The sequence below is a fragment of the Choloepus didactylus genome, chromosome 2 (assembly GCF_015220235.1).
Source record: "Choloepus didactylus isolate mChoDid1 chromosome 2, mChoDid1.pri, whole genome shotgun sequence".
Classification (NCBI taxonomy): Eukaryota; Metazoa; Chordata; class Mammalia; order Pilosa; family Megalonychidae; genus Choloepus; species Choloepus didactylus.
Genome location: NC_051308.1, coordinates 127868827 through 127889426, shown reverse-complemented (window position 1 = coordinate 127889426; position 20600 = coordinate 127868827). Strand labels below are relative to the sequence as shown.

Here is a 20600-nt window from a genome sequence, read left to right as displayed (position 1 = left end):
ATAAGAATGAATAACTGCCAAGCATAAGGTTGTGTTTTGTGCTAAGAATCAGATGATGTGAAGGGGTCCACTTCCTGGCACTATATGCAGATACATATAGTCTTAGTAGCAAAACAAATGCCATACCTCTACTGGTGCTTAAAGGAGATAGTTGCTTATCATCAGTAGAAGGCTCTCTTGAATGAATCCTGAATATACTGAGCTGTGTTTCTCCAATGACTAGCTCAATTCTTCCATGAAATAAGTTAGCTAAGACTCAGAGCAAGCACATATCTCAATAAACAAAGCAGAACTGTTACCTTCCTCAAACATTCTCTGGCTAACACACATTTCTGTTTTGCTGGCTTGTGGATATTAGGAATAGATAAATTAGTTATCTTCTATGAAAAGTAGCTAATTTCTAAGTATCAAGTTCTTTTGTGATGGTTGGTTTTTGTTTTGTTTTGTTTTGTTTTGTTTTCCTCAAACAAAATAGCCAATTGAAGGAGCCACAAGATAAAAATCAGTTCAAATTTGCTTACTCAGTTGGGCTTCATGCTGAGGACTTTGGTGCTGGCACTGCTGCGACCGCCTATAAATTGTCTCTCCTGCTTTGAGTGCCTGTTTAAATAACCTCTCAGCATCTACAATTGTTGTTGCTTCTTCCTCAGCCAGTAGAACGTATGCAGTGGCACAGCTAAAGAAAGCAAGCAAAGCAATTTTAAGTAAAATGGTAAAGCAACTATTTTCCCTTGGGTATGTCTCTTTGCGCTAGGTCACATTTCCCTAGCTTTACCTACACTTTCTAAGTCTTGAGGAAAAGAAAACACTTCGATCAATTTTTTAATTTATTAGGGACATTTTGGTATATAGGTTATGTCTATTTTCCACCATTTTTATCATTCACTAGGGTTTTATTCTGTTTATTTTCTATCTCCATTCTCTGACCCTTTGTCTTGTATTTTCCTTTTGTGGGGTGGGGGGAGGAGAAAAGGAGATAATCAAGAATTCTCTGAAAAGCAGTTCAGGGGACTATACAGTTTAGTGGCCATGCTTGCTCTTAGTCACTATATATTTTGTAATATTCATCTAATTGGGGGGAGGATGGAAGAAGGTGTGGATTGGAAAGAAAGTCCCTTGACCAACTGGGCATCTTTAACATTTGACTCAGAAACATATCATTCCAGGACTAGACCTTTTTCCTAACCCCCGCCCCTCTTCCCACACTGCCCCCACCTCCCGTCGACTCATCGACAGTCATACTGTAGATATACTTCCTCTGATCTGAATTCCCTTCCCCCTCCACTGCTACTCTCACACCTCACCAATGGTTACTTCAAGCTTTCTTTTCTTCACTCCTTTAAAACACAGATATTTCTCTTTGTATCCTCTATGTCAACAACTAGTTAGTAAGTATTGTTTTTGTGCAAAAAAGAGAAACAAAGAACTCTTCCTTCCATTCCCAGAAAAAGGAACTGCATCTTTAGTGAAGACAATGTCCTAATTCTGATTATCTAAATGTGCTTTGTCCATATTGAGGTCATTAGCCACTGTTTATGAAGCACCTAAAATGTGGCTGGTCTGAACTGAACTGTGATGTAAATGTAAAATGCACACGGGATTTTGGAGACATAGAAGAGTGTAAAATATCTCATTAATAGATTTTTAAAAAGTTATATATTAAATAATGGTTATATATTAATAATGGTAGTTTGAATATAGTTAAGTAAAAGATACTATTAAAACTAACATAACCTATGTCTTTTTCTTTTTAATGTGAATACTAGAATATTTTAAATTACAAATACGGCTTACATTATATTTCTATCAGATAATAACTAAGCAAGAGGAGAGAAATTATTGGTAAAAGCATAAAACAAAAAAAGATGGCTATCAAACAATTGAGGCACAAGGAGGGTCTTACAGATGTGGAAAATACAAATCACACCTTTTCAGCATTCTTCAAATAAAAGCCCTATATTGAAGTATATAATAATTTCATTATTTAATAGAGTTTTCTCTTTTGTATTACAGATTTCTTGAAGTCTTACACATAGTGCTGTCTTAAACACTAAGCTATCTGCCATCCTAAAATCCAATTCAAATGTTTTGAAACTGCCATAATAAAAATGTTTTTTAAAAGAACAAGAAGCGTATAAATTACGCAGCAGAATCAAAATATAAACCTAATTTTAAATTACAATATAGCTATAAAATTAAAAGGTGTTTTCCTTAAAGCTTTCATGCATTTGTTTTATGGAGATATTATTCCAAGAAATCAATTATATAAATACCTAATGAATGGGAATTTTATTGAGGTAAAATTCATAACATAAAATTCACCATTTTAATCATTTTAAAATATACAATTTAGTGGCTTTTATTACATTCACAAGATTGTACAACCATCACCACTGACTAATTTAAAATATTTTCTTCACTTCAAGAAAGAAATCCCACACCTATTAAGCAGTCATTTGTTATCTGACTCTCTCCCCAGCCCCAGGAAGTCCAACCACTAATCTGCTTTCTGTCTCTATGGATTTGCCTAGTCTGGACTTTTAATATAAATGGAATCATACAATATATGGCTTGTTGTGTCTGGCTTCCTTCATTTAGAATAACGGTTTCAAGGTTCATCCATGTTGTAGCATGTAGTACTTCATTTCTTTTTATGCCTGAACAATATATCACGTTTTGTCTACATTCATCAGTTGATGGATATTTTGGTTGTTTCCATTTGGGGGGGCTATTATGAATAAGTTTGTCATGAACATTTGTGTACAAGTTTTTGTCTGAACACCTGCTTTCATTCTCTTGAGTGTACACCTAGGAGTGGAATTGCTGGGTCATATGGTAACTCTACGTCTAACACTGAGGAATCGCTAAATTGTATTCCACAGCAGCTGAACAATTTTACATGCCCACCAGCATGTATGAGGGTCTCAATTTTTCCATATCCTCGTTGACACTTCGTATTTTCAGATTTTTTAAAATATTAGCCATCTTAATAGGTGTGCAATGTTATCTCATGGTTTTGATATGCATTTCCCTAATGACTAATGACATCTTTTCATGTGTTTATTGGTCATGTGTATATCTTCTTTGGAGAAATGTCTATTCAAGAGTATTGCCCATTTTTTAATTGGGTTGTTTGTCTTTTTGTTGTTGAATTGTAGGAGGTCTTAATATAATCGGGATACTACATTTTTATCAGATACATGAGCTGCAAATATTTTCTTTTATTCTGTGGGTTATCTTTTCACTATCTTAATACTGCACTTTGATGCACAAAAGTTTTTAATTTTGGTGAGGTCCAATTTATCTATTTTTTTTCCTTTCTTGTTTGTGATTTTGGTGTCATATCTAAAACTCCATTGCCAAATTCAAGGTCATGAAGACTACCCCTTTTAAGACTTTTACAGTTTTGGCTCTTACATAGAGATCTTTTATCAATTTTTGAGTTAATTTTTTTGTATACTGTGCAATAAGAGTCCAACTTCATGTTTTTGCATGTGGTTATCAAGTTGTTCCAGCAGCATTTGTTGGAGAGCCTATTGTTTCCCCCATTAACTGGTCTTGGCACCCTTGTCGAAGAACAATTGACCACAGATGTGTCACTTTATTTCTGGACTCTCAATTTTATTCCATTGATCTAATGTGTAACTTTTAGCCCAGTATCACACTGTTTTAATTGGAGTAGCTTTGGGGTATGTTTTGAAATCAGGAAGGTTAAGTATTCCAACTTTGTTCTTCTTTTTCAAGATTGTTTTGGCTATTCAGGATCATATGCAATTCCATATGAATTTCAGGATCAGCTAGTCCATTTATGTCAAAATGGCAGTTGGAATTTTGATAGGAACTGCAAGACAGTGTGGATCTATTTGGGGAGTATTGCCTTTTTAATTATATTATGTCTTCCAATCCATGAACAAGGGGTATCTTTCCAATTACTTAGTTCTTTTTAAATTTCTTTCAACAACGCTTTATAGTTTATAGTGTACAAGTCTTATACCTCTTTGGTTAAATTTATTCCTAAGTATTTTTTTTAATTCAGTTTTATTGAGAAATATTCACATACCATATAATCATCCAGGGTGTACAATCAACTGTTCACAGTACCATCTTATAGTTGTGCATTCATCACCCCAATCTATTTTTGAACATTTTCCTTATACCAGAATGAATCAGAGTCAGAATAAAAAATAAAAATAAAGATAATAAAAAAAACAAAAAAACCCACCCAGATCACGCCCCCCATCCCACCCTATTTTTCATTTTTCTACTCATCCATCCATACACTGGATAAATGGAGTGTGATCCACAGGGTTTTCACAATCACACTGTCACCCTTTGTAAGCTACATTGTTATACAATCGTCTTCAAGAGTCAAGGCTACTGGGCTGGAGTTTGGTAGTTTCAGGTATTTACTTCTAGCTATTCCAATATATCAAAACCTAAAAAGTGTTATCTATATAGTACGTAAGAATGTCCACTAGAGTGACCTCTCGACTCCATTTGAAATCTCTCAGCCACTGAAGCTTTATTTCATTTTATTTTGCATCCCCCTTTTGGTCAAGAAGATGTTCTCAATCCCATGATACCAGGTCCAGATTCATCTCCGGGAGTCGTATCCTGCATTGCCAGGGAGATTTAAAACCCCTGGGAGCCAGGTCCCATGTACGGGAGAGGGCAGCGAGGTCACCTGCCAAGGTGGCTTAGTTAGAGAGAGAGGGCCACATCTGAGCAACAGAGGCATTCGGGGGGAGACTCTTAGGCACAATTATAAGCAGGTTTAGCCTCTCCTTGCAGCAAAAAGCTTCAAAGGGGCACGCCCCAAGACAGAGGGCTCAGCACATCAAGCGGTCAGTCCCCAATGTTTGTGAGAACATCAGCAACAACGAGGAAGTCCAACATCTCTGCATCATCCCCCAGCTCTTCAGGGGGGCCTTGAATATATATTTTTATTCTCTACCCAGATTACTTTAGGATGTATTGGTATTTCACCTAACCTATACAAAGCTACCAGATCTCACTTCCTATTCAAAGTTCTATGTAACTGTAGTGTTTCAACAAACTGACTGTAGAAGTTATATTGTTTAGAAAATATAGATCCTACACCAAATAAACATGTCTTCCCTTGGTCTCACATGGAAGTTGAAGTTTGAACACAGTCAGTTTTAACCTTTACCCTTTGACCCAATTTGCTCTAGTCTTCCAGATCTGCTTTATTCATCTCTCTAATTGAAGTCTGGGCTCTGTTTCACCTTTTTTTTTTTTTTAAACATATGTGTAAATACTGATATTTGTATCTGCTGAGCTCTAGCTCTGAGTTTCAGGTGTAATACAGACATCCAATGTTCTAGAGACCAATCAGGTTATACATTCAGGGATCAACATCTCAGAGGTTGGAGATAGCCATTACAATTCAGGAACAGATTTGACTGCTGTAAGAGCTTACAATCTAGGTACCATTACAATAATCATTTCCCTGTTAGGCTGTGCTCTAAGATTTAATTCTGAGTTTACACACTGTAGTTAGTCCATATAGTGTTTGCCTTGGTTTCTGGCGTACTTCACTCAACATGCTGTCTACAGGATCATTCACCTCGTTGCATGTCTCACAGCTTCACTCCTACTTGTAGTTGCTCAATATTCCATTGTATGCATACACCACAGCTCACCATTCTGCTCCTCAGTCTATGTACCCTTAGGCTACCTCCACCCATTGCAAATCATGAACGCTGTCTCCACAAACACCAGTGTGCAAATGACCACCCATGTCTCCGCTCCCGGATCCTCAAATACACACCCAACAATGAGGTCATAGGACCCCACCTCAGTATTTTTTAATGCTGTTGTGAATGGAACTGTTTATTCAACTTCATTTTCCAATTGTTTGTTACTAGTATATAGAAACACAACTGATTTTTATATATTATATATTTTATATATCTTGTATCCTGAAATCATTTATTAAATCTAATATATAAGACCATATCATCTGCAAACAGAGATAGTGATAGTTTTACTTCTTCCTTTCTAATTCAGATGGCTTTTTTTCCCTTGCCTAATTGCTCCTGCTAAAACTTACAATACAATGTTGAATAGAAGTCACAAGAGCAGACATTCCTTTCTTGTTCCTGATCTTAGGAGGGGGGCATCTAGTCTTTCACCACTAAGTATGTTATTAGTTGTGAGGTTTTCACAGATGCACTTTATTAGGCTGAGGAAGTTCCCTTCTATTCCTAGTTTGTTGAGAGTGTTTTTATCATGAGTGTTACATTTGTCAAATGTTTTATCTAAATCAATTGAAGTGATCATGTGTCCTTCATTCTGCTAATATGACGTATTACATTGATTGACTTTTATTATGTTAAACTACCCTCGTATTCCTGGATAAATCTCACCTAGATTTGGTCCATGGGATGTAGTCCTTTTAATATGCTGCTAGATTTGGCTTACTAGGATTTTGATGTGGATTTTTGCATCTATATTCATAAGAGACATTGGCCTGTAGTTTTCTTTTCTTGTGATGTCTTTGTGTGGCTTTGGTACTAGGGTAATTCTGGCCTCATAGAATGAGTTAGGAATTGTTCATGCCTTTTTTTTTTTGTTTTTTTGAGGAGTCTGAGAAATATTGACTTAATTCTTCTTTTTTAAATGTTTGGTAGAATTCATCAGTAAAATAATCTGGTCCTGGGCTTTTATTTTGGGGGAGGTTTTTGATAACTGATTCAATCTCTTTACTTGTTACAATCTGCTACAATTTTCTGTTTCTTCTTGAGTCAGTATTGGTATGTTTCTAGGAATTTGTCCACTTCAGCTCAGTTATCTAATTTGTTGGCATACATATGTTCATAGTACCCCCATTACAATCATTTTTATTTCTGTAAGGTTGGTAGTAATGCCCCAGGCAGGTTTCTCTTGCCATTTCAAAGTTGCATTTTCTTGATTTGGCAGTCACCCAGTTACTGCAACCCTTTTACTCGAGTTTTGAGGAAATGGCTCTGCCAATTGTTGCTAGTTATTCAAAGATTCTGTGGGGGTATGGCATCCTGGAGTGTTCTATGCCATCTTCTGACAGTTTGATTATAATGAGTCTTGGTGTGGAACCTTGATTTTGTTGAGGTCCTTGAATCTTTAGATTCATCTTTTATCAAATTTAGGAAGTTTTCAGTCATTATTTCTTCAAATATTCTTTCTGCCCCTTTCTTTTTTTTTTATTTTGAAATAAATTCAAAGTTATAGGAACAGCTGCAAAAACAATACTAACCCCATACACAGAATTCCATCATACCCTGACCCCCCTCCCCTGATAGCCCAATCCACCAACTTTAACATGCTGTCACATCGCTATTTCTTTCCCTCCCTCCCTCCCTTCCTATCTCTCATCCATCATCTATTGCTCTGTCTTCTGAACATGAGAGCAAGCTGCACATATCCTTGAACAAACACTATAATTCACATATACACTTCCCATGAAGAACATTCTTTTATGAAATCCCATTAAGCACAGTTAAGTACAAGAGATTCAATAATGATACAAAACTTACATTCTATATTTCCTTTTCCTTATGTCTCAACTGTGTCCCTTTGAGCCTCCTGTCCTCCATTCTCCAATCCCATCCAGGTTCATCCTTGGCATTCAATTGTCATCTATTTAGACTTTTTTCTTTCAATTGTGGAAACATATATACAGCCTAAATCTTCCCATTCCACCCCCTCCCTAGCCTTCCATTAGTGGGATTAATCACATTTAGAATGTTGTAATGCTCTTTCCCACCATCCATTACTAGAAATTTCCCTTCAACTCAAACAGCAACCCTACGCTCATTTCTTAACTCCCCACTACCCCTTCCCCCATTTCTCTTAACCCATACTCTACTTTTCATCTCTATGGTTATATTCTCTGATAATTTCTTTGTGTTTACTGTGGGGCTTAAAATTAACCTCTTAAATCCATAACAATCTTGTTTTTCTTTGATACCACCTTCACTTCAATAGGACACATAAACTTTGTTCCTATACTCCTCCATTCCCCCACCTTTATATAGTTGTCTAAAATTACATATTTTATGTTAAGTTCAAAACCACTGATTTGTCATTAGAGTTTGTGTTTTTTATATCATGTAGGAAGTAAATAGTGGAGTTACAGTTCAAAAATTATTGACTTCTATTTGTATTCCACTGTGGTTGGAGAATGTGCTTTGAGTATATTCAATTTTTTTTTTTTTAATTTATTGAGGCTTGTTTTATGTCCCAGCTTACAGTCCCTTCTGGAGAAAGATCTGTGATCACTAGAGAAAAATGAGTGTCCTGGTGATTTGGGATGTAAGGTACTATATATGTTTGTTAAAATTCTCTATATCTCTTTCTCCTTTCTTTGTTTCTCTGTTGGTAGGGCTCCCTTTAGTATCTGAAGTAGGGCAGGTCTTTTATTGGCAAATTCTCTCAGCATTTGTTTGTCTGTGAAAAATTTAAGCTCTCCCTCAAATGTGAAGGACAGTTTTGCTGGATAAAGTACTCTTGGTTGGAAAGTTTTCTTTCTCAGAATTTTAAATATGTCATGCCACTGCCTTCTCGCCTCCATGGTGGCCACTGAGTAGTCACAACTTAGTCTTATGTTGTTTCCTTTGTATGTGGTGAATTGCTTTTCTCTTGCTGCTTTCAGAACTTGCTCCTTCTCTTCAGTATTTGAGAGTCTGATCAGAAAATGTCTCGAAGTGGGTTTATTTGGATTTATCCTATTTGGAGTTCGCTGGGCATTTAGGCTTTGTATATTTGTATTGTGTAGAAGGTTGGGGAAATTTTCCCCAACAGTTTCTTTGAATACTCTTTCTAGACCTTTACCCTTCTCTTCCCCTTCTGGGACACCAATGAGTCTTAAGTTTGGATGTTTTATTTTATCTATCATATCCCTGAGATCCATTTTGATTTTTTCAATTTTTTTCTCCATTCTTTCTTTTGTTCTTTCATTTTCTGTTCTGTGTACTTCTAGGACATTGAGACATTGTTCAACCTCCTCTAATCTTGTATTGTGAATATCCAGAGTCTTTTTAATTTGGCCAACAATTTCTTTTATTTCCATAAGATCTTCTATTTTTTTATTTACTCTTGCAATGTCTTCTTTATGCTCTTCTAGGGTCTTCTTTATGTCGCTTATATCCTGGGCCATGGTCTTCTTGATATCCTTCAAATCCTTTGCCATGTTTTCATTCCTCAATTGTAGTTCTTTGATTAATTGTGCCAGGTGCTGTGTCTCTTCTGGTATCTTGATTTGTTTGTTTGGAGTTGGATTCTCCATATCGTCTGGTTTTATCATATGCATTAAGATTTTCTGTTGTTTTTGGCCTCTTGGCATTTGCTTTGCTTGATAGGGTCCTTTCAAGTTGTAAAAAAAAGATACCAATGTAATTTTTCAGAAACACAGTTTGGTGATGTACACTTTCTCTAACTAACCAGCAGACGGCATCTGTGAGTCACCTATACCCCTCAAGTCAGTTCTCAACCTTGTTCCCGCGGTGTGTGGGAAATGGTTTGTGTGTGTTGCTGGAGCCATCCGCCCTGAATGTGGGGCGTGTGTACAGGTGGCCAGGGAGGAAGGGAAGCTTTAATATTCAAATCCCCCAGGTGCCTGGAGATTCAAGGCTGCCACAAGATCTAAGCCTTCATTTCATTTCAGCCCCAGACCCTTCCTCTCACTGCCCCACAAACCATCAGACTTGGCGTAGTGTCCCTGGGTTCTCCGAGCGGACCCCCCTCCCAGCCGCAATCCTCCAGGACCTCTGCCAAGGGAATGCCGTGCTATGTCACCAGTGCGCACCATCCCTCAAGGGAAGCCCTGGGCTGCCGGGCTGTGCAGGGGCACTGTCAGCCTGATGCAAAGATGGCCAAATGGGGCGTCTCAACCCCCCCCTCCTCGTACAGTTCCTCCTTCCCAGCTGTGGGACAACTGGCAGGGCTCTGGGCCATGGGCACAGTCCCGGGCAGGAGTTTATCCAGCCCTCCAGGGAGCCAGCTGCTGGCCACGGGGTTTCTTTCTGCTTCCGGCTCTCCCCTCCATTCCCCCGGCCCCGAGGGTATCTGCAGCGGGCTACCTTCCAGGCCAGACACCGAGAGGCCGGCCCAGCCCCCTCTTGCTGTGTTTTACTGTGTGGTTCCCACTTTCACAACTGCAGCCGCTCCTGGGTTTTCCCTTTTATTTATTTATTTTTTTAAAAAGAGCCAGTCAGTCTCCAAACGCCAAGCCCTGGCTTCCCTACCACACCGCGCGGCTACAGGTCTTCCAGCCAGCTTACTCACTCGTTTCAGAATGCAGACTCCCATTTTCACCAAGTATACGGCCCCTGTGGTACTAGGAGACCTAGTCCAGCTGGTGCGTCACTGTAACCAGTATTCTGGGTCACTTTCTGGTTTTTATCTAGTGTTTTTCACGGAGGTGTTTTTTTGCCCTGTCTTACCTAGCCGCCATCTTAGTTTCTCCTCTTGGTAGTTCTTATATCCCCTTTCTTTCTTTTCCTGCTGAGGCTTGTATTATGTGTATGTTGGTATGCCTGATGGTGTCCCACAGTTCTCCAAGGCTCTGTTCATTTTTCTTCATTCTTTTTTATATACACCCAACTAGGTAATCTCAATTGATCTGTTCCCATGTTTGTTGTCTTTTTTCTTCTGACTGTTCAAATCTGCTGCTGAACCCTTCCACTGAATTTTCATTTTATTTATTGTGCTTTTCAACTTTAGAATTTCTATTTGGTTCCTTTTTATAATTTCTATCTCTTTATTGATAGTCTCTATTTAGTGAGACATCATTCTCATGGTTTACTTCTTTGTACATGGTTTCTTTAGCTCTTTCAGGACAGTTAAAATAGTTGATATCAAGTCTTTGTAAGTACAATGTCTGAGTTTCCTCAAGGACACTTTCTATTAATTTCTTTTTTTTCCTGTATATGGGTCAGACTTTCCTGTTCCTTTGCATGCTTCATAATTTTTGTTATAAACTGGACTTTTTAACATTCTAAAAATCAGGAAACCAGATTCTTGTCCCCTCTCCCACTAAGGGTTTGTTGTTGATGTTTGTTATAGTTGTTGTTTGTTCAGTGACTTTTCTATATTCTTTGTCATATGTGGCTACTAAAGTCTCTCTTCCATTAGTGTAATGGTCAGACAGGGTTTCGACAGATTTCTTTAAATGTCTGAAACCAAGAAAACAAAACAATCATTGCAGATGGGCTCTGTTTGTGTTGGGACACACCTTCCACACTCATCCAGGCAGTTTACAGCTCTGCCTTAGCCTTCACTCCCTGCTTGCACAGAAACTGAAAGTTAGTTGGAGGTGAGACCTTAGGGCCTTCTCAGGTCTTTTCTCACATGCACATGGCCTTGAAGATTCCCAGTTACATGTGGGAGCTTTTTAAAACCGTCCTTCCCCCCAAAGTATCTTGTTCCCCAGCCTTTCCTCTCAAGCTTTTTGCTTTGTCCATTGTTTTCCTCGGCTGTTATCACTTGCCCTAGGTGGCAGTAGCTAATGGATTTGCCTTCAAATGTTTTCAACAAATGCTCCCCAAGGAGCTGCTTCAGAATGGGTGAGTTTTGAGTTAGGTGAAATGAAATCTTTCAGAGATCCATCAGACAGGTCAAAATGAACAATTAACAACTTATCTGAGAATAAGATCTGCTCCCTCTAGTATTAAGAACCTATATCAGGAATGGGGGTTGTTGTCTTCAAGGCCACCACCAAGCTGGTGAGCAAGGCATGGGGGCAGGGTAAATTAAAATGCCACAGAGCTCTCTTACTTTCAGTTGATTTTTTTCTTGATGAAGCATTCACTAGGTTGCTGTAAACTTTTTCCAGAGTCCCCATAAAGTTGATTTTGACAGTCTTTGTCAGTTTATTCACTGCTTTTGTGGATGGTAGGGCTTTTAGAGTTCCCAATTTCAACATTTTCAGTTCCCCTTGGGACTGTCTTCTTAATAAAGATAATATATCTTTTTGTGTGAGGTGCGGAGGCGTATAGGAAAGGAAATTTTAAATTTAGTTTATCAAGGAAGCTTTCCTAACTGGGACCATATTTTTACTCTTGGCATTTATTTAATATGTATAAATTAATTCTTATAGTTCTGTTCTATTTAAATATTATGCTGTCATGGTTTTATATTTTGTCTTCACAAAACCTAAAAGTTGGTACAAAGAGTTACAAAAAAAAAAAATGACATTAAAATAAAAAGAACCTAACAAACACAGCTGACAGAGCTGTGTTTTACTTATTTTGTAAACCAATCCCTTCTCATGCCTCCAAGCCAGTAGCAAACAAAATTCATGGGACTGAATGAGTGCTTTAAATGAATGACTTAAATGAAAAACAAAATTGAAACTGGTGACATAAGTATTTTAGCATCCTTTTAACACTATCAAGTATTATCACCAATTAGAACAGAATTCTCCATTTTAAAAAGTACTTCTAGTATAAATGCTATTTAAAAGCATAGATAAGTTTACAATTTCAGAAGTAAAGCACAGATGTTGGTAAACACTCTAAACTATATTTCTAGTATGCAAAAACAAGGGAAAGAGGATGGCTAATGACTCCCAGTGTCTTAGGAACAGACAAAAGGAAACAGCAAGTCATGTGTGTAGGTGTCCTTTAAAACAAACTTATTTTCCATATATTTCAAACTTACTCATTGTTTAATTCTAAAGCTTGATAGGCTGCTTTGATTCGAGCTGGAGGATTTCTTTCCCTCCATGCCTTCTGCATAACTGTAGGAAAAATATTTCAAAAAGTGGATGAGATGATAAACATAAATAATCTTATGTAAAATGTATGAAGAATGAACTAGGGGAGTAATCAGTTTTAAATAACATGTTCTTAAACCTAAGGAAACATGCAGTTGGTTTACAAGTTTGCATTAACCTAAAGAGAAATTTACATTTAATTTGGAAGTTTCACATGTAATAAAAAATAAATATATTCTTCATCTGACTTATATGAATAACAACATATAAGGTACTGAACCAAGTTATTATATCATTATTCTGCATGCATATTTATATACTACATGTGTGTTAGAATTAGGTTTGAGTGACTTCAGATTATAATCAATGTGAAATATTCCAGTTCTTTTATCTTTCTGAAAAGGTTCTATGGAACTGCTAAAAACAGACAAAACACTTAAAAAACAAAGCCTTTGTCTAATCAGTGATTCAATCTAGGAAGTATGCTTAGGTTTGCATTTTCTATGAAAAGAGCAAAAGAAAGGTATTAATTTAAAATATAGTGCATCTCTGGAAAATGTCAGTTTCTGCTAGGATTCAACAAAAGCCTCTTGGGATCTCTATGGAATAAAAATATTAATTTTGCTACTATTTACTCTACCAAAATGACGATTTCACACCAAGTAAAGTTTCTTAAAAATTGAACAAACAAGTAAACAAAGTAGATTCATGAAATTATCTGGCATCTTTCAAATTTGATAAGAAAAACAGAAAATCTATCAATGTTGCTTTTGGAACAAAACTTACAACTGTCCAGGAAGAATAATGTGGAAAATGTTTGAGTTTTCCTTTGGAAACAAAATATTAGTCTTGGCTTAGAAAAGGAGACAATATATTCCACTTGTGTAACAAAAATGCATTTCTCATATCAAACATGTCACCAGCTTGCAGACAGCTAATGTTTCCTGAACTTGACAAATTGATGCAAGTCAGCACCCATCTGACAATGACCAGGTAAAGAAAAGAATTCTGCTGAAACACTAAAATAATATAAAGTATAATACTAGACTTGCAATTTCTAATATTTACAAGTCAAATTTTGACACTGAATCTTCATCAATATTTTTAATGATTATTTGGTATTCTCATATTTTAAGTATATGCCATACTTTATCTAACCAATTTTGTTTTGATGGACAATTAAGCTATACCCAATTTTTTGCTAATAGAAAAACACTGTGATGATCATATTTCAAAATTTATCTTTGCATATCTGACCAAGTATTTCCTTTCTAGAGGTGGAACTTTTGGTTAAAATGTATGCATCTTTTAAAAGATTGTGGATATATATCCCCAAACTGCTTTCAATAAAATTGTATTAATTTACATTATTTCAAGAAGTACAGGAGAGCAACTGTTTCCCTACTTCCTTAGCAATAGTAAGCACTGTCACTATCTCATTTTCATTTCTTTTATTTCTAGTGAGGTCATCTAATCTATCTATGAGCAGTTTTTGTTACTTGAATGTTTTCAACTTCTCTGGCCAGCTTTGAAGGATTTCTTACACTCAAAGCAATCTTAAATTCAAGGGAAAGAGGAAATAAAGTAAAGGAGGAAACATGTATATTTCTTTCTAAAATAATTTAAAACAAAATGTTGATTTAGTATTCAGTTGTCCTCTTTAAGAGCTCTTGGTATGCTCAAAAATAATTAACACATGCAATCTTCAATTCACTCAAATTTTATCCATTTTTCAAGTTAACTAATACTCTAACATACAAACAAGCAGAAATGAGACCAGCAGTTATACCAAGATCAGGGGTCACAAATGTAAATGCCCATAAAGGCCAGGAAGGAAACATGTTTGAATGAACTAAAAGCAAATGCACTGTCTAAAAGGGAGCACCACTACCCAGCTCTAGCTGATTCCTGCAAAGTAGAAAGCCAGGTACAGTTTTGTTATATTTTCCAAATTTCAAAAAAATCTGGATTTTTATGTAAATCTCTTGATTTTTAAATGTTGGGGGGGGGGACCAACCAATGATGAGAATAATCCAAAACACTACTGGCTGGCCCTGAGGATATGTTTGGTCTGTGCCTTAGATAAACAAATCAATAGGATGAGAACAAAATCTACTAAACTTAGTTATTGCTGTTGACAATGGCTAAGAGAAATCTGCCACATATATATTCCTATTTGTTTTTTTAAATATAAAACTACTGATATAAATCATTACTTTATGGGACTGGCTAAAAAAATTAATGTGGAACCAACAGTTGATTTCTGGATTGTGATCCACAGATCAAGTCTGTCCTTGAGTTTGGTCTTTACCTAGGGGATGTGTACCTCTTGAATAATGTTATGACTTTACAAGGAAGGACCAAAATGGCATGCATGGTTTTAAGGAAATCAATTTCTATAGCCTCAATTTTATATGAATGTTTCCTATAACTGATCTACTTGGGAATGTGCCTCTGATAGGTCTATGTATAATGCTGCTGCTATTTCTTTCTTACCCTTCCCACATTCTCATAAAAGATATGAAAAGATATGCTCCCTTTTCCTACTTCACAAGAAAAAAAAAAAAAAAGATTACTTCTGACTTATCCTGAATCTTTCCAAGATGCATTGCCCTACACTGAAAAATCCCTGTCTCAACGGAAAATTCAAAATTCAAAATTTGGGTTTTGAGAGCAGCCGTTTTAACTATGGCACTCTACAATGGAGAGTCCTGTCTTCTCCTTGTCTTATATGTATTTCTTTTAAGGGTGAAGCTTGGCATTAGAAACGGTATTCTGAGCCCCTGGATACTCTGAATTCAGGTATATTGTAGAATGGAGAGAGAGTGTGATAACAATTTTATCAATTCCCCTTCCCTCTTACTGTCAAAGAATACATTGCTCCTGAGGGAAGGTCCCCTCACAGCAAGGCAAAGGGGCATTAGTAAGGAATAATAAAGGAGAGGAGCCCTATTTTGGCCAAGCTATAAACTCTAGCAAAGTTCCAAAACTTATCTATCTTTCTGTCTTAGAATTCTAATTCAGAAGAGAGATGGTTGTCATGGGGAGGCCTGTTTATTTGGACTGAAAACTGAAGTCAAGTTTCTTTGTCAGAAAGTACGACTGATTTGGTTGCTGGGATTGACATTAGGGACCCACTCAGCCAATTAGTTTATATGGAGGATATTTTCTCAAGTTGAAAGAGCTAAATTTGTTGCTCCAAGCATTTGACAAAAATATAAAGTACATGATAACATTTAGAGCCTTATGGTCAAAGTATATTTGAATTTTAAAAATTTATATACATAATTGTCAATGCAGAAAAGTGTGATTGACAAAGAACTCTCAAGCATAAAAATAATTATATTATAATAAAATGATATAGGGGTGTGGAATAGATGAGTTCAAGAAGGAAAAAGGGCTTATATAAAATACATTACTGTTAAAGAGCATTTGTTTATGTATTTTTCAATGGGTAACAGTGGGTATCCAATCATTAGATTCCATTAGATACATTTAAATGTAAGGTAAATTAATTTTAGTTTTAAGTGTCTACATTTACAATGTGTCAAAAATTATATTCTTTGCAATTATTAAAACTTGTGACCTCAATTTAAAATGTGTGAAGGGAAACATAGTTTTACAAAATTCTTTTAGAAGGTACGCAAACAAAAATGTTTTAAGACAGCTTAGTGGATAGCCATGGTTGCTATTTGAAAGCCTGCCAATGTTTCCAATTGTGCTTGTTGGAGGAAGAGGAAGCCTCAATTTCCAGAGTCACCTCAATCCTAAAGTTAACATACAATACTGATATTTCCATTGCTGTTATTTCCCTAACACCTACACTTTTGCTCTTAGTATAAACATTAAGCATATAAACGCAAAGCAATTCTTTTTCTTCCTGTTTGCGTACCTTTTTACATAAAGCAGTTTATGTAAACATACCAAAGATCCTTGAGTTTCCTGTCACCATTGACCTTTTAACATATTTAATCCAGCAAATATAAATCCAATGAATTCACTTCAATGCTGGGAGACTGGCTTATTTTCAGACCCTTATTGTTGGTGATTTTCTTCAGTCTATCAATAGTCTACAGAGCTTGTATGTGGTAGGTAAAAGCAGCAATAGGGTAGTGGTTAAGAGCCAGACTTGAATTTGAAACCTAGCTTTTTTACTTACTAGTTGTGCGAGTTAGGGCATAATACTTGATCCCTCTGTGCCTCAGGAGCTGATAATTGTACCTATCTCATAAAGTGATTGGAAAGATTAAATGAGTACATTTGTATAAATTACTTAGAACAGTGCCTGGTGCATAGCAAGTGCTATACAAAAGTTAGCTATCTTTAGTGAAATTGCTTAAGACATTGTATATCAACCTATTTTATAATCCTAATTAGTTTCAATTAAACCTGGATTTCTTATCAATGATGCAAACAACTTTAAGCCAAGTAACTCCATATATTACAATAAACAACTCTAAAGAAACTTTAATACACTTTTCATGATGATTGTCTACCCCATTAACAGATACAACACATACCTGTGTCTGAAGGACGTAAAAAGTCAGTGTCACAGGTGAAAAAGGTTTGATGATCCTGAGCTGACAAGTTCATGTCATAGTACGTAAGTGGCTCTTTACCAGTCACCCAAGTGTATCTTTACCAGAACACAAGAAAATATTTAAATTGAATATGAGAGAGCATCTCTCTGGCTACAACAGACACTATTTAAAATCTAAAAATATACTGCTATAAATTCTATTTCAGGACGTTTTAAAATACAACAAGTAAAACAGAAGAGATTACCTACACAAATTTCCTACAGTATGATAATAAAGCATTAAAACCAGTGGGGAAAAGGATAGATTATTCCACCAATAGTGCTAAAAAAAAATTGGGTTTGAAGGGAAAAAATAACTTGAATTAGACATATACCTTATTAAATATACTTAAATAAATTCTCAGTGAGTTAAACTTAAGTATTAAAAGTAAAACTATAAAGAAACTGAAAGAAAACATAGGTGTATTTTTGGTAGATCTTAAGACAGTAAAGGGTTTTTAAAGTACCAAAAAAAAATATTTTCCAGATTTTACTAAATTAAAATTTTAAACTTTCATATCCACCCAAACACAAAATAAATTAATAGCAAGTTAACAAACTGGCCAATAAATTTTTAAATGTCCAGTCTCATTAATAATTTTTAAACAGCACATTAAAACCAATAATTTTTACTTCTACATGTCTGGTTGGTGAAGATATATTGTCAAGGGTGAGATGGGATACAGACTTTGTATACTGCTAGTATAAATGTAAATTGTTACATTCTTTCCAGAAATCAATTAAGTATTATCTACTAAGGATCTTAAAAATATTCTCATCTAGCTGGGGGCTGGTACATGGGATTTCATTATAGTATTCTCTCTACTTTTGTTTATTTTTGAAAATTTCCATAATAAAAAGGAACAGATTAAAGGGAAGGGGGAAAAAAACCTATTCACAACCTCTGATTCAGCAATCCCAGTGCTACAAATTGGCCCTAAGGAAATAATCACAGATATGGCAAAATATTTATATACAAACATGTCCCTCTAGCTAAAGTGTTAATAGTGAAATAATAAGCTCAGTAACCCAGGTAAGAGAGCTGGAGGTAGAGCATGTTACCTCCATATAATAGAATATAGTATAACCATTAAAGATCATATTTTTGAAGAATATCTAAGACTACTGGGAAATTCACATAATATCATGTTAAGAGAAAAAAGTAGAACATAAAACTATATATACCTTATGATATACCTTGAGTTTTGTTTCTATAAATGCATATAGTAAAGAGATTGGATAACAATACTCTAAAATACTAATAACAGTTACTAATTACTGGTGGAAAAAGTGATTTTTTTATTTTCCTCTTTATACATCTCTGTATTTTCCAATTTTCTACAACAAATATGCAAACATTTTATAATACAAATAAGCATTCAAAAATTGTGTTTATAGAAATGATCAAAAAATTAAGTTATTTAATAATACAAATCCCCTTGCTATTAGATTTTAGCCATTTTGTAAGAAATTATCATGAAGAAAAAAGAAAAAGCAAACCTTACTCACTTTTAATTACATTTTGTAATCTATCCTAAAAATATAAAAATGTTATTTATTAACAATCCACATTATTCCCAAAATGATTTAAAGCAGTTAAAACATACCATGCACAATGGCAATAACCTAAATTAGAAGTAAATATAAAAGATTCAATGAAGAAAAAACAAAGATTGGGCCATAAAACAGTCTGGAATGACATGCATACCAAAGAGTTCTATACACTTACTAAGAGTTGGTTATAATATGGCTTTAAGCTTTCTATCAACATAATTAGAGACTTTTACATAAAGACAATCTAATTGTTGAAAAAGAAACATAAGTATTGCTGATATTAAGAAATTTCTTTTTAAAATCTTCATGAAGTGGACAGTGTATGATGTAATATGGAAGATCCTTGATAACTTTTAATAAACTCATTGAGATGTTTGAGGAGCTGTTTCTTGCAGAATCTCTTACTACAGGCTAATGCCAACTCTCAAAAAACTTAGCTTTCACCTCTCAAGATGCCACTGTTCCACATATCAATTCCTTAAGCACAAGGATTATTGTGTGGTTATTTCTGTCTCCCAATCATTTTGCAAAGTGCCCAAACACAGTAGGCACATAATGTTTCTTGTTCAGTGATAAATAACATGGCCTGGTCTACCTTCAGGTAATACAAAGCTCTTCTCAGAATAAAAATGAAGTATCTTTGGCTTCAAGTTTCAAAAGATGTTTTCTCATTTAGAGTAAATGAGAGAGAAATGGACACAGTATTATTTAGGATATAGCAATATAAAATACAAAAATACTGTACCTCATACTGTTGCATAAATGAAGTTCATATTCACATTCAGAGTAATATTTTCACAAATAAATTTTGAAATTGAGTACACATGCATAGGGATATGCTGACATCTATAGTTTCTTGTAAATCTCATTAATTCCATAAGAAGCTTTCCTCCATAAACCAGGGGCCAAATATATACTTATGATGTATCACAAACATATGGTTTGAAATGACGTGTCTCATGATTACAAAAGGAAACCCAGTCAAGATACTGCCAACTAAACCTTGGTCTATTCATATCATTTGTATCTCCAATTAACTAGGCTCTCCAACTAGAAGAGCTGTGATATATTTTTAAAAACAAATGTTTCCATAATACTTTTAAGCTAAAACCAATGCCATACACATACTGAAAGAAAAATGTAATACCTTCTATATTCTGCTCCTCTGAAAAGGTTGAGAGGGTTTCTCCATACCTTGCATTCTAAAAAAACAATGATGAAAAAAAGGAAAAGTGAGACAGTTTAATCAAATGCAGTTAAATCTTCATTTATCCAACATTTGTTGTGTCCCCACTGTTTGGTAAGTGTTATCCACAGATGGTACAAAGATGAATAAGCCATGATGGCCCCTCCTCTTGAGAAGTATACAATTAAATCTAGTTATTCCTTTATCTCTGTCTCCATAGCAATAGGTTCAAAATTCAATTTTAACACCTACCACATAACAAAGTGATTATCTGTTTGGTTTTTGGGTTCGCCTTTAAAATATGATCTCTTAAAACTCTGTTCATTTTTATATTCCTGGAAGCTAGTACAATATCTAGAGCTGACATGTTTAATTGAGTTAAAAGTAGCATGAGAGTTAGTCATGTAAACAACTAACCTAAACTGTGTGATAAGTGCTACAGCAGAGATGTTTGTTCCAAGAGAAAAAAAGGAAGCCATCACTTTTACCCTGGGGAATCAGGGAAGGCTTTAGAAAGGAGGTGACATTTGAACTGCACTGTAAAAAATCAGTAAAAGGTTGATGGA

The 20600-nt window shown here is 35.4% G+C and overlaps 1 protein-coding gene across 11 annotated transcripts in view; it reads right to left on the bottom strand.

The window, feature by feature from the left end:
- Positions 1-20600, bottom strand: part of ST7L (suppression of tumorigenicity 7 like) — a 108637-nt gene that overhangs the window by 66147 nt on the left and 21890 nt on the right. For all 11 annotated transcript variants that reach the window (XR_005215273.1, XR_005215274.1, XR_005215277.1 and 8 more), the window contains exons 4-7: positions 19996-20050; positions 17236-17351; positions 12661-12739; positions 522-676 (exon numbers count right to left, since the gene is read on the bottom strand). Coding sequence is in view for 6 of the 11 variants with exons in the window: in XM_037826365.1 (XP_037682293.1) it covers positions 522-676; positions 12661-12739; positions 17236-17351; positions 19996-20050 (405 nt within the window). In the remaining 5 variants the exon portion in view is untranslated. The remainder of the gene's footprint in view (positions 1-521; positions 677-12660; positions 12740-17235; positions 17352-19995; positions 20051-20600) is intronic.